Raw genomic sequence first — 20,481 nt, forward strand, 5'->3', positions numbered from 1 at the left:
TATTTAACATAGAGGATGTTAAATAAAGTTTAAAAAAAAACCAAAACCCTTGATGTTTTAATTTAAGTCCCGGACAGGCGCCCCTGTTGCCATGGCGCCCTGTGCGGCCGCACAGGTCGCACACCCCTAAATGGGCAACTGTCTTCATCAACTAAATTACTGAGAAGCGGGTGGAAAATATCTGCTGCAGTCCCTGTAATACACTACAGTAGTCACTACAGCTTCTCCAATGCACCTCACAACAGTAACTTTTCTGCACTAAAATAAACTATTAAATAACTTGCAGTATTGTATGTGAGTAATGAGCATCAATCTCAGCCTCTGCTAAGCTAACTCTCACTGTCACTGTCTAACACTCCAAGTCGCATCAGTCTGTAACTGCTGCTACCGACAATTTAAAATGGCATCAGCACCCTTATATGCCAGTGGACAATTTGCTCCCTAACCTACTTGAAAATGTAGAAACTTGTTACGGTAGGGGTTATGTATAGTAATGTAAGTAAGCTGGATTATTACAGTTGTTGCGGTGGTGATAAGATGATATGGTGATTAAAATTTGCTCGTCATGAAGTACAACATATGGTAAACTTTTCAGGTGTTCTTGTAGATTAAGTAGAGGTATTCTATGGAAAAGACCATTGTTAAAGTGCATGCCAGATAGCACCATTATAATACTCTGATTTGCCCGCCAAGATAACAATAAAGTGCATTGTCTACTTGGGGAATAATTGTTACTATTTTTCCCAGTGCAATATTTCTATTGTGCAATGTTGACATAAATCACAAGAAAAATGCATTCCTACACACGTTCCTCTGCTCATCCATCTCAGATGCAGAGTTATATAAAAGAAAATCTGGAATGACATGGATCACACACTAGTTTCTATCTTTTCAGAAATTTCAGCTGTGTCCTTGGAGTTTTTTTCTCTGAAGTTGAATCGATTAAATTCTTCTGTAATTTGCTGTAACGATTTCCCTTTTGTCTCTGGGAGGAAGACAAACAGGAATATCCCAGACACTAAAATACAGGTAAGGAAGATGAGGAAGCAGAATTGATTCAGGCTGGCCTAGGAAGACAAGATAAAACGTGAACTAGATTGAGCAAGTGATTTTTCGGGGTCAGTTGATGATGTAATGTGCTAATTTCTTTTATGTGCATCTTTTTTTTATCTGGTATATAGACCACTGGAGAAGGAAGAGATGAAATTGCAACATATTTCTCCCTGGAAATAACTAACATGCATATAAAATAGACAGCAGTGGTTCTTAACCCAGTTTAATGTAGAGCAGGAGCAGGCAAGCTATAGCTTTGCAGCTGAATATAACTTCCATGATCTTTTACAACTATCCATGTCCAGGCACTTGTATTGCATTTAATCAAATTGATTAAATAAACTGAGATAAATGTGACGTGGAGTTGACGCCATGAAAATGCACAGCTATCTTTATTACAAGAACCACATTGGTTAGATTTCTGGATAAGCCAAATAACCACTTTGGTGCATTGCCAATAACTGGAAAATTCCCATCTCTGTTTAAACAGATTATTATACTCACCACTACATAAGGGAATGCCACTCCAATGACATACATGCCGATCCAGTTGAGGCTACTGATAATAACAAATACTGCAGGGCGAGATGAGTGACTGCACATTTCTATAACCACAGATAGTGTGACGGCCCCTTTTTGGATGATAAAAATTTGTCAGATGGTATATTCTGCATCAAGAGGATGAATAATGTGTGCTCTTCCTAGTGCATTGACAGCATAATTTTTGCCAAAGACAAATAATTTTGTGAAAAGTGTACTGGTGCTGGGGAAATAACAGCGTTATCTGTGAAGATGTTTTGTACAGTACCTGGTCCTACACCAAAGAACAAAGTGTAAAGGAAAATAAGGACAGCACTGCAGTATGGGATCCAGCTATACCATCCCTATGGGAAGAGAAATGAAATCAATCCTTTGTTTGCAACCATAAAATACCACAAGGAGAAGGCTTTCGGGTGTGAGTGGTTAGACTAAGACTGTTGTCTTACCTGAAGAGACAACGTGACAGTGAGGAGAGCCAGCATTACACCCATAAGTCCATAACTGCCCAGTAAGAGAGTCTTTCTTCCACAACGCTCAATTAGTATAGTCTGCAAAAAGTAACGTGATTTAAGTTTACTCACATCAGTAGGCCTCAAACCCTCCTTCAACAATCACATTATTTTTCACAAATTGATGCTGTGATGATATGATTGCACAATTGTGTGCTAATTGCATATACAAGTGATTTGATTGTGCTTGCCACGCTGAAAATAAAAAGAAACCTCACATGGACAAGCAATAAAGAGTGCAGAGCTCAAGGACAATGCTCGTGCCTCCTGTATTGTGATCCATAAAATGTAACGTGTCTGCATTAATCTTATATAATAATTATTTACTTACGCATAACATTGAAGACAGAACCTCACAGCTCCCCATGCCCAGAGACATATAGGGGATCTGCTCCACAGGCAGGCCAGCTGTAACAAACACACTGTTTGCATAATAATAGATCTGAAAAAAGATAGTAAATTATACCGTATTTAGAGATACTATAGTAAGTAATCATGTTTGATTCATTATGCCTATGTGTAATGGCAGCATAATAAAAGATACAGTGAGGAATTCAAACATACGTAGGACAGGCATTAAGCTATCCTTGATAAGACATGTTCAAGGGTATATAAGGTTAATATGGAAAACAATGGACAGATGAGATGTTCAAAACGGTTCTTTTCTGCCATCAAATTCTGCTTCTATGTATCCATAGTTTAAGGACTTGAAATTACAAGCTGGCTCCAAGTTCAATAGGGTCCAGCAGCTGCATACAACTGTCACCTGGTGGTCTAGCAGGACAGTGCAAAAAATATCAATAGCAGAGATCCATCTTCCATGTTAGAGCACTGGGGTATAATCTCATATTCTGCTATTTTCACCCAAAAAGTTGAGCAAATATACATTTAAGGTAAAAAAAAACCCCACATACACAAAAATGTTTTAATTCTTCCAGATATAGGCATACAAAGCTTTTAAATGTATCCTGAGATGCACTTCTTTATGTCCTGACTTAGAGAGGCGTGGCTGCCCATAGAGTTTTTGTTCCACTGCTTACGTTTGCTTCCCAATTCAGAAAAAGAGTATTGGCTCTACCCCGTAGCAGGTCATTGTCTTGGACAGTGATCAAACAGTCAGTCAAAAATTATGTATACTACAGCATAAACCAAAAAAAACCATAGAGAGAAATGGAGGAAATGCCTAATACCTCCTATATAAAGGTATAGGAATATAAATACCTACACCAATGTTGAGAGGTGAAAATGGTATTTTTTAAATTTTAAAAAAAAGAGTGTCAGGGTTAGCTCTGAGGTAAAAAACTGAGGTAAAAAACAGGATGTCACCCAGACCTGGACTGGCCAACTTGCACACTGGGTCAACTTTGCCCCATACTCACTCTATCTGCCATTCCGGTGGTAGATGGGGTGCTGCAGTGTGCAGCCTCCTGCTGGATATGCCCAGCTGCAAGCTGGTTAAGCATAAAAATGTAATATGCACTTACATTATTTGGCATCCACCACCCTTAAAGTGCAAAGGCCTCCTCACCATCCCAAGTCTGGCCCTGATGTTACCCTCTTTTGCAAGTAATCCAACCCCCTATCCTAAAATAGCAGTTGTACCCAATGACATTGTGTATCAACTATCAAGTAAAACTGTGTAATCTGTGTAAAATGAGTGTGTCAGACCTAACTCAAGCCCCAGCTGGAGTTTTTACCCTCCAAATTTTAGTATGTCTGTAGTGGGATAGGTTAAGAGGGAACAGTCCACAGTTCATCTGTGCGTTGGACATGAGAGCAAATTACTCAACTGCATTGATCCCAGAAAGCTGGAGAGCGAGGCTAATACAGATCACAACATAGAGCTGCCATCGCATTGAGCGATCGCGTACAAGTTCCAGCACATTCATGGTCTTTGTTGTCCTACAGATTTCTTTTTCTGACAGCATGTTGTCAATCTCTGCTTGGTAGTTGTGATTCCCCCAGTACTTTTTCATAGCTGAGAAAGAGAAGTAGGTGATAAAATGACCAGGGTTGGATTTAGGGGCTGGATAAGAAGATCATGAAAACATGGTTTTGTAGGAATGGCATTCATATAAAATGAATAGAATATGAACAGAAACAGTGGGACGTGGGATGGTAATCAAGATGGGTAGACAATGGTCTGAAGCAAGTAGACCTATTAAGACAAGAAACAATGATCATTGGCATACTAGACCCAGACGATTATGTCTTAACGATGGTTAAAGCTATCAACAGCAAACATGGAACTAGAGGACTGCACTGGGAGGCGGGTCCTGCGGGTCCCGCGGGACCCGCCAAAAAACTTGCGGGCGCGGGCGGTTTTGCTCTGGTAATCCCGCGCAGTCCCGCAAGGCTGCCTTCTTGCTGCTCCCTTACAGTGTCTCCTAGCTTGCTCCGTCCAGGAACAAAACGGAGTCACGTAATGTGACGTCACTTCCTGTGACTCCGCCTTGTTCCTGGGCGGAGCCGTCACGCCGTGACGGAACAACTCGAGGGCAGCCGCGCGGGAAATCAGGTAAGGAGGCGGGCATGATTGGCCACAAATGTGGCGGGAGCGGGCGGGATTGGCCACAAATGTGGCGGGAGCGGAACACCCACATTGCGGGAGCGGGATTAAAATCCGCGGGAGCGGTCTTAAAAAATTTGTCCCACGCAGGGCTCTACATGGAACCTTGTTTATATTCACCAGATGGAGAAAAAGCATGCCTGTTATGAAAAATAATACAAAAAGCTGCTTTCTTTTCACTTTAAGTGCAAAAAACTCAAATGAACTCAAGTCAAGTATTTGTTTTATGAACATTGTAATGTTTATAACCAGCAATCTTTATCTTACCATCTTATGATCACAACATGCAAGCGATGAATAATAACAAGTAATACTATTGCAGCCATTATCACCCTAGGGTAACCAATACTAGAAACATAAATTTAAAGTATCATATGTTTCATTTCTCTTACTTATATAACATATACTTACGCTTATGAATGCGATAGTTTTAGATAGTACCTTTCACACAGCGCTCCTTGTCCTTTTTTACCAGGAGGAGGTATGGGGGAGTTTCTGGGTAAAATGGCATTATTGCCAACTGCAGTACTTTTGTAAACCCACTTAATGACAACATCAGGGGCCAAAGTGCTTCTGTCCCCAAAGTCTCCCTGCAAGAATGTAAAAATATGTCATCAAAAGGAATGTGTCGTGGTTTATGAAAGATAAACAGAATGTTAAAGATTATGGTTTGTCATGTTAAATTATCTGGCATGAAGTGTTCTTTTGGAATATACAGTATTTAATCAAAGATGGTTTGCCGTTCCACCAAATCTTGCATTTTACTATTTAGTAAGTAGAACAACCTATAGAATGGTGCTTATATAATAAATGTAAACATTATATATATCCACTCCATATATATAATTGGAGTAGCCATCTTAATGTCCTGTTCTCTGTCCTCAGTTTCTCTTTCATTTAATTTATTATTTCCCTTCTTTTACTGCCCCAATTACTGGATAAGGGGAAAGGACTTTGGGACAGAAAATTAACTGTAATGCTAGTCTGGGTGCACTTTGCCACTGAGATTTGCGTCCTAGAGATTTTATAATAACTTACTTTTAAAACAACAATTTCAAAAACATTTACCGATTAAATAGAAAAAAAAATACAAATTATCGGTAGTTCTAATAAATGAAAGGTTCCAAAAGATTCATTAGTAACAGTTTCCCTTTAATTTACATTCTAACTACATATTTTACTTCTGTAGGATGCACATTAGTGATGACATGAGCTGTCGTCTTGTCTAGTAAGATGGGCAAATGTATTAAAGTGCTTAGCCAAGAATAACACTGGGGTGATTATCTTTTGAGAATTATGTAACACAAACTTACAAGAAGAAAAGGTGAGTATATATCCATCTTGCTTCAGGTAGGGCGTAAACTACATTGGGTGTTTTACACTGTAACACATTTAATAATAGGGGTTTATTTACGAAACGGCGAGTTGGTAGGTAAAATGTAATTACACTTCCCCAAATATACTATGCATATGCGGGTAATGCTCGGCACAGTTATCCATAGAGTATGTAAGTCAGAACCCCCAAGACCCCCAACCCTGGAATACTCCACAAGCAAATGGATGCTGGATGTGGCAGCAAAAACATAGTTCTTATGGGGCTATTTGTGGAACAGGGAAAAGATGTTGGAAAACAATGTACAGGGTTCCTTGTTCAGCCACACACATATACTCTATTCTATATGCTTGCTTATTCACTTTGGTTGCCACTTCACCTGAGTCCCACAATTTGGCCCCAGAGCTTCCCTGATGTCCTAAACACTGGGGCTGTGGTGTTGATGAAGCCTCGGAGGTTCCTTGGGGCAATCTCTCCCAGGTATTGAACATATATATTCATTGATAAACCTATTAGAGAAAAAAGGGCGTAACTGATGGATATCACATCTATTTTGCTTTGTAACATAGCAGTTATGTATAGCATATAATGTATTTGTATAGGTAATATATATGGCATGGATAAGTGAGAAGGATAATAACCTGCATTACATCTTCATCAATGTGAGTTGCATTCTGGGAAATTATTCTATTTATTTTTTTCAGACATAGCTTGATACTCAATTTCTTTTCTACAAAGTAGTGGCGATCTGAACTTTAAAGTCACTAAAAATGAAAACAGTATACGCAATAGAAATCAATACAGCAAAATATGTTTCATACTAATCAACTGGTAAATGCAAATATTAAGTTAACTCCCAATACTAAACACGTTTTCAAGTAGATTAATGTGTTAATTACTTGTATTTGTTCTTATTTACAATTAAAACATACAATATAAAAGTATTTCAGTATTCCTTCAGTTAGCATTCTTCTGATACTTTTTATTGCTATAAATTTATTGTCAATTCAGAGACCTATTACGTGAGTAGCTGCAAGATTCTTGCATTGACCCATTATAATATGGCCTATACCCATATTAAGTTACAACTTCAACATTTACCTATGGTAAAGCCATAAAGGAACCGTCCAATCAGAATCATCTCATGGGACCCAGCTACCTTGCATAATCCAAGAAACATGGCGGCTGTAATACCAACCAAGTTACTCAGTATCTGGCACCGTTTCCTGGAGGGAACAGGAGATTTCAGTTTATACACATACATAAGCTAATAAAGATGGGCTGCCGAAACTGCCAATGTGTATGTGTAACCATTAAATGTGATGTTCTTCCTATTCTGTTCAGTTTAACGCTCTTGTAACTAAATGCAACGTTGAAAACACAATTCATAGTACTGACGAATGCACCCTTTTGTGACTCAAAAGAAGACTTTTGCTATAGAATTTGAAAAATGTTCTTAAGCTTTTCTATTATTTTTAGTGATTCATAAAAGACTAAAATGTCACATCGTTGACATTTTATTTGCTCAAAAAACAGAAAGTGTGATATATGTTTTGTCAGCTTTAAGTCATATGGGCCAAGCCGCATTACCAGTTATGTTTTAGGAACTAGCAGGGATATCTATTAAGTCATACTTCAGTCAGAAACTGGACTTTGCATTAAAAATCTGTCAGTTTGTGATAATGAGGGAATCTACATTTTTAACACAGGACTGGCATTTTGTAGTTTGATTAATGCTAGTAGGCCATTGGCCAGCTGCTGAATACTCCTGGCCACACACTACATGAGCATTAAAACATGGCATGCAGCCTCACATATCCAGCCAGCAGCCACACTAATGTCATAAGGCAGCTTAAGGGCCGCCCTGAATGTGAAAGATAACAATTTGACAATTATCAGCTCTCTGGTAACTTATGGACAGATATTTTACTGAATAGGCCTAAGAGAAAATACGGTGTGAGCTGTAAAGGTATAGCGTTGATTGAAGAATGCTATGAAATCAACCATAAATTTTGTGACATAACTATGAAACCAGCTATTGAGAGGGTCAACTAGTCAACATTAGAAAGCTAGCATAATAAACAATTTACATAACAATCCACAGGTAGACACAGGTGGGGTATGTTAACTCACCCCAAAATGTTTAAATGAGATCTTCCAGCACATATACTATGCTTTTGAATATTTTTTTTCATTGACATTGCCAGATAGTGTATGTTGGTAATATCCATATTGAGGTTGAAATTGAAGAAGTTACTCACTTCCCATATTTTCCCAGCAAATATCCAGACAAGAGAGATCCCAACAACCCCCCAATGTTGTAAATAGACACTGCGGTGGACCAGAGCAGAGTGACTGTTTCCTCTGTGACAAAGGTTCCATATCTTCTTATCCATGTCTGGTTGATAAACTCCTTAACAAACTGCAAATGAGAGGTACATAATTGACAATTGGTGCTACAACGGCTCAAACAAGTTCCAAACAACTTGTAGTTTCAAACCTAGAGGTGACTGATTGACGTTTCCCCTTTAACTACTCAGCAAGCGACGATAATATCAGCAAGACAATAATATCCTCCTGAGAATATATTGAGAATCTGAAATATGTCTGGCCTGTCCTCTAAAAATCTTTGGTTTCCACTATTTTACAATATGTATTGTTCTACTTATCAGGTATGAACTGTTTTACCTTTCTGAAAGGAGACAGGGGTCAGTGAATCGGTACTGATTGTTGGAGTCAATTACATATGTAAGTCATGGTGTGTGCCCCTGCAACATCTTAGAAGAGGTCAGCCCATTCTGCATTCACTGTGACTCCATATTACTATGTATAATTTTATAGTTGAGAGAATTGGCCCTTGGATAGCACAGGATCCAGACTTCCCTGAATGTGTTTTACTGTCTCATTCCCCTTCAGCCTCTTGAAATATTTTAAATTCATAAGAACAGGGCCCTCTTGTATGTCAGTCACAGTATGAGTCAATCTTATTTTCAAATTATATGTTGTCAATCTTAATTTTATTGCTAATATTCGCTGTCTCCCTATTGTAATAGAGCTATGGAACTTGCAGGAGCTCTGTAAATGTGTGTTATGTAATGTTCTATGTATGTTTATGTTTGCCTATTTTTTTTTTTTTTTAATTAAATCATATTTATTATTTTTCACAGCTCATACAACATATAACAAATAGAAACAACATAGTACTGATACAAATACATATCAACTTGGTCGTAAGTTTACTCATTCGTCTTCCCATATCATTAGACCTCTATGCGGTCGTATCATAACGTAGTAAACATCAACAACCATAAATAAAATAAAAAAAAATAAAAAAAAATAAATAAAAATAAATAAAATACAGAAATGGAGTCAGGAATAAGGTTATTTACCAGGTTACGAATTCGTATCATAAATTTCATTAATTTTTTTAATCCAGTCTTTACAAATGTCTGATTTTATTTTATATGATAAGCTGACCCAGCAGAGGCCGCTTTCCATTTGCAATTGGAACAGTATTTGTTTTACCAGTGATATCTTAGCTATTAGTTTAGCTTCTTTCCAAGCTCTAGCGATTAATATCTTAGTTGCCGCTAATGCGTGTATTATTATTATTTTTCTTTCCTTGGATAAATTCTTTGGAAGAATGTGGAGAAGAGCTATCTTCATATTTTCCTCAATTAGGATATTATCCAATTTTCTTGGTAATTCATATGTGTATTCCCAAAGCGACCTGATTTCTTTGCAACTCCACCAAATATGCTTATAGTCCCCCTTATCTACATAACATCTCCAACAAACGTCCGATGTATCGGCATACATATTTTTCAGCTTCGATGGGGTCAAATACCACCGATGCATGACTTTAAAATAGTTTTCTCTGATTGTTATGGAGTGTAGAGTATTATAAGTCAAATTTATTGCTAGATACCACTCTTCTTCTGTAATCTGTAGCGTTATATCTTTAGCCCATTTCACTAGGAACCTTTCTGGTGTAGTCTCATCTATTTCTTTGATTAAAGCATATAAGTTAGTCATAACATTCTTTATAGAACTCTTATTAAATATTCTTTCAAGTTTTTTATGAATCCCTTTATCTGTCTTATATCGTGCATATGTTAAAAAGGATTGGATTCTTAAATATGTGAATATTTCCGAGTTAGGCAATTTGAATTCTGAGGCTAACTGATTAAATGTTTTTATTCTATCGTCACATATAATATCTTTAATCTCTAATATCCCGGAATTTTTCCAATTTTTTAGACTTATATCGGGGACATTCATTTCTATTAAATCCAAGTCTGCATTATCTAAAATCTTATTACAAATATTATTTTTTTTTTTGAACTTTCTCCATTCTCCTGTAATATCTTTAATTATAAAACTTTTGATCTCACTGACTTTACGGTCTAAATTACGATCAAAATGCCACATATATGCAGATAAATATTCAATATCTGTCAGATATTTCTCCAATTTGTACCAGGATTGATTTGAATTTGAGTAAAGTTGCAAGTTGTACATGTGTAATAAGAGGCTCGCTTCATATACAGTCTCTACCCTAGGATAATTTAAACCTCCCTTATTCATTTTTCTTGACAGATATTTAATTCCCAGTCTCATCCGTTTTCCTTTGTTAATGAATTTATTTATACTAGATTGTAACATATTCAACCAGGGTTTGGGAATTTTTAGGGGCATATGGCGAAACAAATAAGTCCATTTAGGTAGTATATAAGCATTGATTACATTTATTCTGCCTAACCATGATAATTGTATATTCTTCCATTTATTCAGTATGTAATTAGATGTTGATAGGAGGGTTATAAAATTTCTTTCTACCATGTCTTCTAATTTTGAGGTAATTTTTATTCCTAAATAAATTAGCTCAGATTTCCATTTGAAGTTATATTCCTGCTGTATTATTATTTTAGTTTGAGTTAAAATATTTAATGGTACAATTTCGGATTTTCCTATATTCAGTTTATAATTCGAAACATTAGAATATTGCTTAATTGTTGTCATAAGAGTCTCTATTGATTTTTCAGGGTCCTCTATAGTAATAAGCACATCGTCGGCATACATGCTCACTTTTAATTCTTCCTCTAGAAACCGAAAGCCTTTAATATTCTCATTATTTCTTATATCAATAGCTAGGACCTCCATAGATATTATATATAGTAGAGGCGAAAGGGGGGTTTGCCTATTTTTTAATTCATATGTTTGCCTATTTTTCTCATATTTAATTAATGTAATTCTCCATGAGGAGCTAAAAAGGGGGTTCACAAAATAATTAGTTTACCAAAAGCCTAGAGGCAGGGACATTGCTTATACATTGATTTCATTATAGCAAGCATGTACTGGAACAAAATTTGAGATACAGTGTCATGTAACCACGTCATGTGACCATATTTCTAGGTATAAACATATAAATAAACCAGAAAATATTTGTACTACACCGATTCAGATGTAATCAGTGTGATGCCACCACTTGTCATAGTGATATGTTCTTCTAGAGTAATTTTTTCTTACCACTGAAGATGAGCTGGTCACCGATATCTGGTAACCCACAGGTAAACCTGAGCCAATACCAAGCACGATGATCAATGGAAGTATCTTCCAATGCTGGGCCTGAAAAGGGGATATAGTTCAAGTAAAAATAAATTGTTTGGTGATGACCTCCTCTATAAGACTGGTTCCAGACAGATTTTTTAAAAAGTTGGTCCAACGATCACTGTCATCTTTACAAAATGGTAGTTTTTCACAAAGTTATTGCACTTATGTTGATACATATGTTGCCTCTTACTCTCAAAAAGAAGGAGATCAAAAAACAAAACAAAATCCTATAACAATTTCTATGGCAACATAAAACATTCAGGATTGCGTTGGTCAAGCTACAACAACCTTCACGTAATGGTGGTCTGAATCTCTTAAATCTGCTAGATCTGGCTGTCAGCTATAAATTTGCTATTAACTTAATTTCAATAGGTTTACTTGATCCAATCTGGAACATCAGTTATCTGCAGACATCCATCTGGCTTTCCTCCTGTACCTGCTCAAGACCACGTGGCCTGAGGAGCTCTACTCAAACCCATTGCTCTATCACACTTGTAGAGCATGGGAAATAATCAGACAACTTATAGGTTTAGATTTCCAAAGTTCCAGATTCTTATGCCTGGCAGGTTTCAACACAGCAAGTAGGATTCTATTTTAGACAATTGGCTCAGTGTGAGGGCAGACTGTTAAATGACTATATTGACCTGAAGAAGGGAACTATATTTCCCTTATAGCATCTGCAGGACGAATATCACGCTATCATTATACATCATCTTTAATATATACATATTTACACCATTCTAACATTAAACACTTATCATTACATACACATAGCCAGTCTTACATGGTGCACGTATCCACCTCCCTCAGCCTCCTTCTTATATTTTAAGCTCTTAATGTTTTAGGAGATGTTTATTACCTACTGAGAAAGTATTTTCTCTGTTTTAAATAACTTTATTTTTAGTATTTTATTTAAATAAATTTGAAAATGGTTAAATGGGCAGGGTGACCAAAATTGGCACCATGAAAAATGGGGTTGGTATTCAAATATTTCAAGGGCTGATTTTAATTCCCTTTCCAGCCCTGTATAACACATTTCCAGATACTGAGATACTGATGGATCTGTACCATCAAAATATTTACGATTGGAAAAGCAATGTTTCAAAGCAGTACGCCGGCACACATTAAACTGTAAAATATCCTTTGTATGCAATAATGACTTTTACTTCAAAAACATTGAGACAGGCAAGAATATCCATATTGTGTGCTAATAACTGAGACTATTTGGAGTAAACTGTCACCTTGAAATTACACCATTTTGTATCTATCAAACCCCCTCACACACACGCACATACACACATGCACATACATGCAGGAGTGAATGGTATTGTCTGCAGACATTAAAGGGTGTTGTATTGGCTTCTAGTTTACACATTTACTGGGTGCCCTTATCTCTTTTGGGGTTCTGGGGGCATGGTTTGTGAAGCTTGGCCCAGCCTGAGGATGCATGTAAGAAATATCTTCAGCAATATAACTATAAGCTTATTTATACAAGTATATGGTTTTAGTCCTACTATGTCATGTGGGAAGCTTCTACTCCCTGATATTTGCATTAACAATTAGAGTGACATGGATGGGACAAGTTAATATATTATTTAATTCATTCCGCTGGAATCTTATTATGTTATTCCTTTTACTGTAGACACTTGTGTGTTAGTGCGTATATATATATATATATATATATATATATATAGTGGTTAAGAACTTTGTGACAGCTATGATACTGTACTGTATCATATACTTCCTCTTGAAATAAAAACAGTAAAAAAAAGAAAAAGAATGGCTCCAACCAAATTGCCTGGCCCCTGACACGGCAATGTGAAATTATTGGTGTGTCCAGCAAGCAGTTGCATGTGTTCTTGTGTCCAGCATGGGCAAGTCAGGTGCCGCAGCTCTGAGCAATTAAACCACTATAATATATATCTAATGAAATATATTTTAGATTTTGTGATAAGAAGGTTGGTGTTAGCATACGAAAATAAATAAAAACAGCATTTAAAGCCATAACAAAGCATGTAATAGAGCATGCAGAAGAGTTGTGGCTTTGACTCCCTGAATTCAACACTGATTGTAAAGGTTCATCCCTGTCCAGAATTTCTCAGCTGGCCCTTTATAATGTATAGTTGAATCAGTAGGGTAACACTTGCTGCCTTAAACTGGACCACGTAAGCTATTCATTTGCAGACAAAAAGAAGTAATACACAGCTTTCACACAGATACTGTCACAAGCCGCATCCTGGAATACACCGCCGCATCCACTCCGACAGCTTAAGCTATGGACGTAACATCTGTACCATCAAAATATTTACGATTGGAAAAGCAATGTTTCAAAGCAGTACGCCGGCACACATTAAACTGTAAAATATCCTTTGTATGCAATAATGACTTTTACTTCAAAAACAGGCAAGAATATCCATATTGTGTGCTAATAACTGAGACTATTTGGAGTAAGCTGTCCCCTTGAAATTACACCATTTTGTATCTATCAAACCCCCTCACACACACGCACATACACACACACACACATGCACATACACATGCACATACATGCAGGAGTGCGCTTATTTCCTAATTAAATGCTCTGTGCACTTACCAGGTCAGAGAGAACCCCAGCCATGTCATGTATACTACAGGGACAGATGAACACTGGTGGGGTAAAGGGCAATGCAGAGAAAAATCTTATCTATGTTTTGTGATGTTTAATTTGGACAAATGACTGGGCATCAAGCCAGATACATCATCCAATGGCGAAACGATGCAAGGAGAAAAACAAGGAGAAAAAAAAGATGAAAAACTCCCGGCATGTGAAAGGTCTTGCGTTTCATTGAAATCCTAGTTGTCCAGGTGGAGAAATACATGTTCAGGCATCAAAATGACTTGGCAGTAGGCGTTGAAAGTCATGTTTCTGTGTTTGCAGATGACACTAAACTAGGTAAAGTTATACAGGGCGAGCAGGATATTACTGTGCTGCAGAGGGATCTAGATAGACTGGGGAACTGGGCACACAAATGGCAGATGAAATTCAATGTAGATAAATGTAAAGTTATGCACTTCGGGGTAGCAAATGCACAAGCAACCTACACCCTAAACGGTAGTGAATTAGGGGTAACGACTAATGAGAAGGATTTGGGAATTGTTATAGACAACAAACTAGGCAACAATGTGCAGTGTCAGTCTGCGGTTGCTAAGGCCAGTAAGGTATTGTCGTGTATAAAAAGGGGCATCAAGTCGCGGAATAAAGATATAATTTTGCCTCTGTATAAATCAATGGTAAGGCCGCACCTTGAATATGCTGTGCAATTTTGGGCACCTATTCTAAAGAAGGATATCATAGCACTAGAAAGGGTGCAGAGGCGGGCTACAAAATTAATAAAAGGAATGGAGCACTATAGTTATGAAGAAAGGTTAACTAATTTAAATCTGTTTAGTTTAGAAAAACGTCGCCTCAGAGGGGATATGATAGCGTTATATAAATATATTTGGGGCCAATACAAACCATTGTGTGGAAATCTAGTGGTCATGCGTTCAGACTGGAAGAAAGGAGATTTAGACTAAAGCAGAGGAAAGGGTTTTTTACAGTAAGGACAATAAGGATGTGGAATTCTCTGCCTGCAGAGGTAGTTTTATCGGAGTCTGTGCAGACGTTTGAACTGCAACTGGATGGATACCTGGAAAAACATAATATTCAGGGATATAATCTGTAATTATGGGGAAACAGTTTATTGATCCAAGGAGAAATCTGACTGCCATTTTGGGGTCAAGAAGGAATTTTTTTCCCTGGTTAGTGCAAAATTGGAAAGAGCGAAACCGGGGTTTTTTTTCGCCTTCTTTTGGATCAACAGCAACAAATTAACAGATATAGTAAAGGCTGAACTTGATGGACGCATGTCTTTTTTCAGCCTATATAACTATGTATAACTATGTAAAAGCAATCAATGTACACTACCATTGAAAAGTTTTGGGTCACTTAGAAATGTCCTTGTTTTTGAAAGAAAAGCAAATTCTGTACATTAAAATAATATCAAATACCGTAGATCAGAAACACAGCATAGATGTTGTTAATGTTGACTTTTACACTCTTATTTAAAAGCTACTTGTCAGACTTACAAGACATTAAGACTTACCACAATGAAAGGGAAAACCAAGGACAAAACAAAGAGCCCAACCCAGTTCATGACACCAATTAAGCAGTAGGCAGCTGGTCTGTACGAGTGTATAAACATCTCAGTGGGGAGGACGCAACTTACGCCACCTGTAGAGCAGAAAAATACTGTTACAGATACCTACGCTCACATAGCTAACATATCACAACTACGTTTCTTACAAAAGAGTTTTTTTGAGGATTGGTGACTTCTACTTAATAAGCATTAGTATTTATACAAATATGTATTTAGAATTTCTATATAAAACTTTTTGTGTACTGACCTGGACCCAAGCCGTAGCTCAGCGTTAAGATGAATGTGAGTATGGAAGAGACATATGGGAACCAATAGAAGGAGTCCTGCAAGAAAAAAATAAATGTAAGCTCCCTTATACCAGTCTGATATCTCAATGCCCCTCTAGCTTCTGTAGCTATTATAGAATAAATATAAACTAAGCTGTATAACATTTTGAACTATCATTTGTACTACACTTAACTCCATAAACTCTTAATCACACCTCCTAGTGCTTGAAAATACAATTACATGAAAATGTATTACTTGCGTTATATACATGAATTTAGTTTTAAACATGCCACCATAATACGGATATCAAATTACTGTGTGGAATTACCTGCAGAGAGAGGGTAGTAGTGAGCAGTGCCAGACTCAATGCCAACATTACATAGTTGGTCCAGAGTAGGAGCTTCCTGCCGAGACGATCAATGATAGATCCCTGCACATAGAAGGTATATAGTCCATGAGTGAGGATCACATGTGGGGTGAGATGTGTATGTGTAAATACATCCACACACAATAAAATACATACAGGTGTAACCCTTTTTTTACCTTGCTCTGCTGCCAGGCTGGTAGTTACATACTTCAGTGACGCTGGTGACAGGAAACCTGAGCCTCCGCAATTGCTGGGAGATTGGGACATCTTCTTTCTTTATACAGTGCCTCCACTCAGTGATTTGTACTATGTTGAGTAGGGGAACCCACCCACTGAGAAATGGCCCCTTTCACACAAGAAAATAACACACAACTGAAATGCAAATTATTTATAGAATATATTAAAATAAACAGGTATTATAATATAAGGACCCAGCTGCTGTGCCTATGCAGTTCAGTTCTAGCAGTGGGTGCACAGTCCTGAGAATATATATATAACACAGATAACTGCCAACAGCCGCTCCCCACCCCAAATGTAGGTGTTCTTCCCACCCAGATGTCCCTGTGTTGGTGCACTGTTGGGGCCCTTGATGCAGGTAGCGCTACCCGGGGAGACAAGGATATATTTATGTTGATAGATATATTTAAGTGAAGTACCTCTCCTTAATGTCTTCAGGCAGCTCTGGGATGCTGCCCCTTTAACCTCCTGGCTGAGAATAATAACTGTCTTCCCACACAGTCTGTCTGCAGCTCTGCTTTCACCTCACTGGTACAGGATGCAGGACTTGGACCCTCTGGGTACTTGCAGTCTGTCACACTCACTCAGGAACATACAGCACCATGCTGTATTCTCTGCACACTTCTACTTCAACTTCAGTGTACTGCTTGTCAGCAGTACACACACTAAAGGCAACAGGTTTACTTCAGGCCTGCTTACAGGGAGGGCAGTCTGTCTCTCTTCCTTCTTCACTCCCCTGCCTAGCTCTGCTCTTCCAGAAGTTTCTTTGCCAATGATATGCTCTGAGGTCCTTTCTGACCCCTGACTCGTCTACTGTATTCCCAATGTATTCCACTGTACCATAGGCAAAAAGCCCTTTTACACAGTGACAGACAGATACTCACACAGAGTATTGAGGTTAGAATCTCGGTAAATCAAGTGCCCAGGGACATATTTGGGATCTGAGTGGCTGGAATTCCCGCCTTCTGGAAGACATCATACGCATAGAAATAGACCTGAAATTGGAAGAAAAGAAAGATGTTTAGTCCTTCATACAAATTTATGGAGTCTCACAATTGCTGTGGACCTGTCACCTCTGCTACATTCAGAAAAGCTCTCTAAATTAATGTTAACTGTGTTATGTTTCACCTTCATTGCTAACCTAAAAATATAATCCCAAATTAATTCAAAAGGCATACAATGTTTATCTACCTTTATTTTGTAATGTCATATTTTAAACTTTGGGACATTATGTGAAGCATTCGCTATAGTGAAAGACAGTACAATATCTACCTTATCTTTATGGAGAGGAGCAGTTCATGGTGGTAAAAATGACAAAAGACAAAGATACAAAATATAAATCAATAAAAAATATTGGGGAGCACAACACAGAATAATTGCTCCATAAAATCAGTGGCATGTAATAATACATGATACATGTTTCTCCTCCAAGAGGTCACGCTGGGCATTTCTTGAATTTCACTAAGATTTAGGATTCCAATATAAAAAATTCAGGAGTGTATGTTACCGCATTGATGTCGATGAGCTGGCAGGCTCCGCATATCGAGACCAGTGAGATCATCTGCCAGCGAACTGAGCGATCCCTCAAGAGATCCTTCACACTTTTTATCTGCTCCCCTTCTATTGCCTTCTTCTCTGCCAACATCTCATCCATTTCTGAACCGTGGTCACCTGGGCCCCATAACATCTGCATAGCTGGAAGAAAAATATATAATGAAGTTCTATCTACATGCTTGTTTTGAAGAGATGCTAAAGGATGGCACAGAATGTGACTCTACAAGAAAGCATTTAATCAAGAGGTGAATTTAATATAATATCATCAGTACATTTTGATAAGCACAAAGGGGTTATGGTAGAAAAAGAACATATCCAAAGAACGGCACTCCTCAAGCCCTTTTTTGGGTTGGCTAATCCAGGGCTCGACAAATCCCAGGCGCCAGGTCGCCATGGCGACAGAGAATTTTGTCCTGGCGCCTAGGTTTTGTCAGCCTCTTACATCCAGAAAAAATTGTGGATGTAAGAGACTGAGTCACCACACGGGGGCGCTGCTGCTGCTGTCTGCCCAGGAGTCTGGGCAGACAGCACAGCCACTCAGAGCCCGCCCCCGAGCCTGAGATCACTCCGACGGAGTGATCCTCTAGGCTGAAACCGCGATTGCAGGAAAACCTGCCACAAGCAGCTTCAGGAAAGGGGGTTGACTGTTGATTGGGTCCTCACACAAGTGTAGGGACCTGACCCAACACCCCCCAGCTGCCTGATCGCTCCATGAGAGCGACAGGGCAGCGCTTACCCCTTCAATGCCGCGATCGTGGCATTTAGGGGTTAATTCCCGTTTTGTAAGGGGCTCTGCTGCTGGTGGTCTGCCTGGAAGCCCAGGCTGACCAGCAACAGCAAAAACGAGCCCCCCCCACAAGCCCTTTGATGATTCCTGTAGGCATGGAAGCCTACAGCAGTCATCAGAGACCCCCCCCCTGCAATGGCTGGTCTATAGACCAGCAATTGAGTCCCAGCTGCCAGAGGCAGCTTCAGGGACAGGGGAGAGGGTTCTTTGGTCTCCCCATGAGTGTGGAGACCAGCCCCAACACCCCCTTGCTGCCTGATCGCTCCCTGAGAGCGTCAGTGCAGCGTTAACCCCTTCAATGCCACAATTGTGTATGACACATTTGTGGCATTGCAGGGGTTAACATTTGTCCCCACAAGCTTGTGGGGACTAAATATCAGTCAATGCTGTGCTCCAATGGAACATCAGCATTGAAAGGGTTAAAAAAAAAAAACAAAAAAAAACCAGCACTGACCTGAAAGTCCAGGGTGCTTCCAGGTCAAATGCTGTGAGTTTAGTAAGTAGGCTGATAATGATCAAATCACTCCTGACCAACTGTTAGTTTAAAAAAATCCTGGCTCCTAACTTTTTTACCTGGCGCCTAGATTCACAACAAATTTGTCAAGCCCTGGGCTAATCCCACATTAAGTCTACAAGATGAAGGGACCTTGTACTATAACTGCCTTTTGTGTGTAATTTACATGGTAACTTGGAAAAGTTACTCAAAAAAGATAAATCTCTTGCCTTTAAGACAGCCGTCTTTGTCACTCTTGTCAATAAGGAGGTACCGAGGAGATTCTGGAAAGAAGGGAAGTGTTGCTAACTGGATGAGTGCAGGGATGGCACTTGCAGACATTAGATAAGGCCACATTTCCTCTGCGCCCAGAAGCTCCCTAAAATAAACACATATATGAAATCATACAAAGCACAAATAGAGAGACACAAACCAAATAATTTATTTGCTTTTATAGTATGTGTTACTATAATTTGAATAAAGTAACTGCTTTCTGAAGTTTGATCGAATAATGTAATACTAAATGTTTAAGAGCAGTTGCTCTTAAATGTAACACTTTGTAATTATGCTGAATGGTTAAAAAAACATGGCTGTACAACCATTCCATTATCATTATGGCAACCACAGACAGAATGGTCAACAACAGGCTATTTTGTCCCAGTTTATTGTCTATGAGCTGTTGTGACACAACCGGTTAAACTGTTGGTACCATGTGCAGCTACACTTTAGCATAGATTATAATAGGTTAATCTTAAATAATTTTGTTTTCTTTGTATTATAAATCTCTCTTTTTCTTGCTTGTTAATTTGGAGGTGGAATGGGTCTTAGTTTCACCAAATATTACATTCATAGTTAAAACATAATTCAGCTGAAGTGTGACAAAGAAAGAGACGGCAATGAGGAGTGACATCCAGTAAGGGTAATATTTGGAAAATCTCCAGGCCATCTAATGTTGAAAGTCATCTCTACCCTGCTATTATA

General features: G+C 38.3%; 1 protein-coding gene across 1 annotated transcript in view; it reads right to left on the reverse strand.

Annotated features, from left to right (window-relative positions):
- Positions 1-728: 728 nt before the first annotated feature.
- LOC128501250 (solute carrier family 2, facilitated glucose transporter member 9-like) overlaps positions 729-20,481 on the reverse strand; it is a 36,857-nt gene continuing 17,104 nt past the window's right edge. The window contains exons 6-12 of the mRNA XM_053470660.1: positions 19,731-19,879; positions 3,893-4,080; positions 2,434-2,544; positions 2,040-2,141; positions 1,862-1,937; positions 1,558-1,685; positions 729-1,067 (exon numbers count right to left, since the gene is read on the reverse strand). Of these exons, the coding sequence (XP_053326635.1) occupies positions 870-1,067; positions 1,558-1,685; positions 1,862-1,937; positions 2,040-2,141; positions 2,434-2,544; positions 3,893-4,080; positions 19,731-19,879 (952 nt within the window). The 3' untranslated portion in view covers positions 729-869. The remainder of the gene's footprint in view (positions 1,068-1,557; positions 1,686-1,861; positions 1,938-2,039; positions 2,142-2,433; positions 2,545-3,892; positions 4,081-19,730; positions 19,880-20,481) is intronic.

This window comes from Spea bombifrons, chromosome 1 (genome assembly GCF_027358695.1).
Source record: "Spea bombifrons isolate aSpeBom1 chromosome 1, aSpeBom1.2.pri, whole genome shotgun sequence".
Classification (NCBI taxonomy): domain Eukaryota; kingdom Metazoa; phylum Chordata; class Amphibia; order Anura; family Pelobatidae; genus Spea; species Spea bombifrons.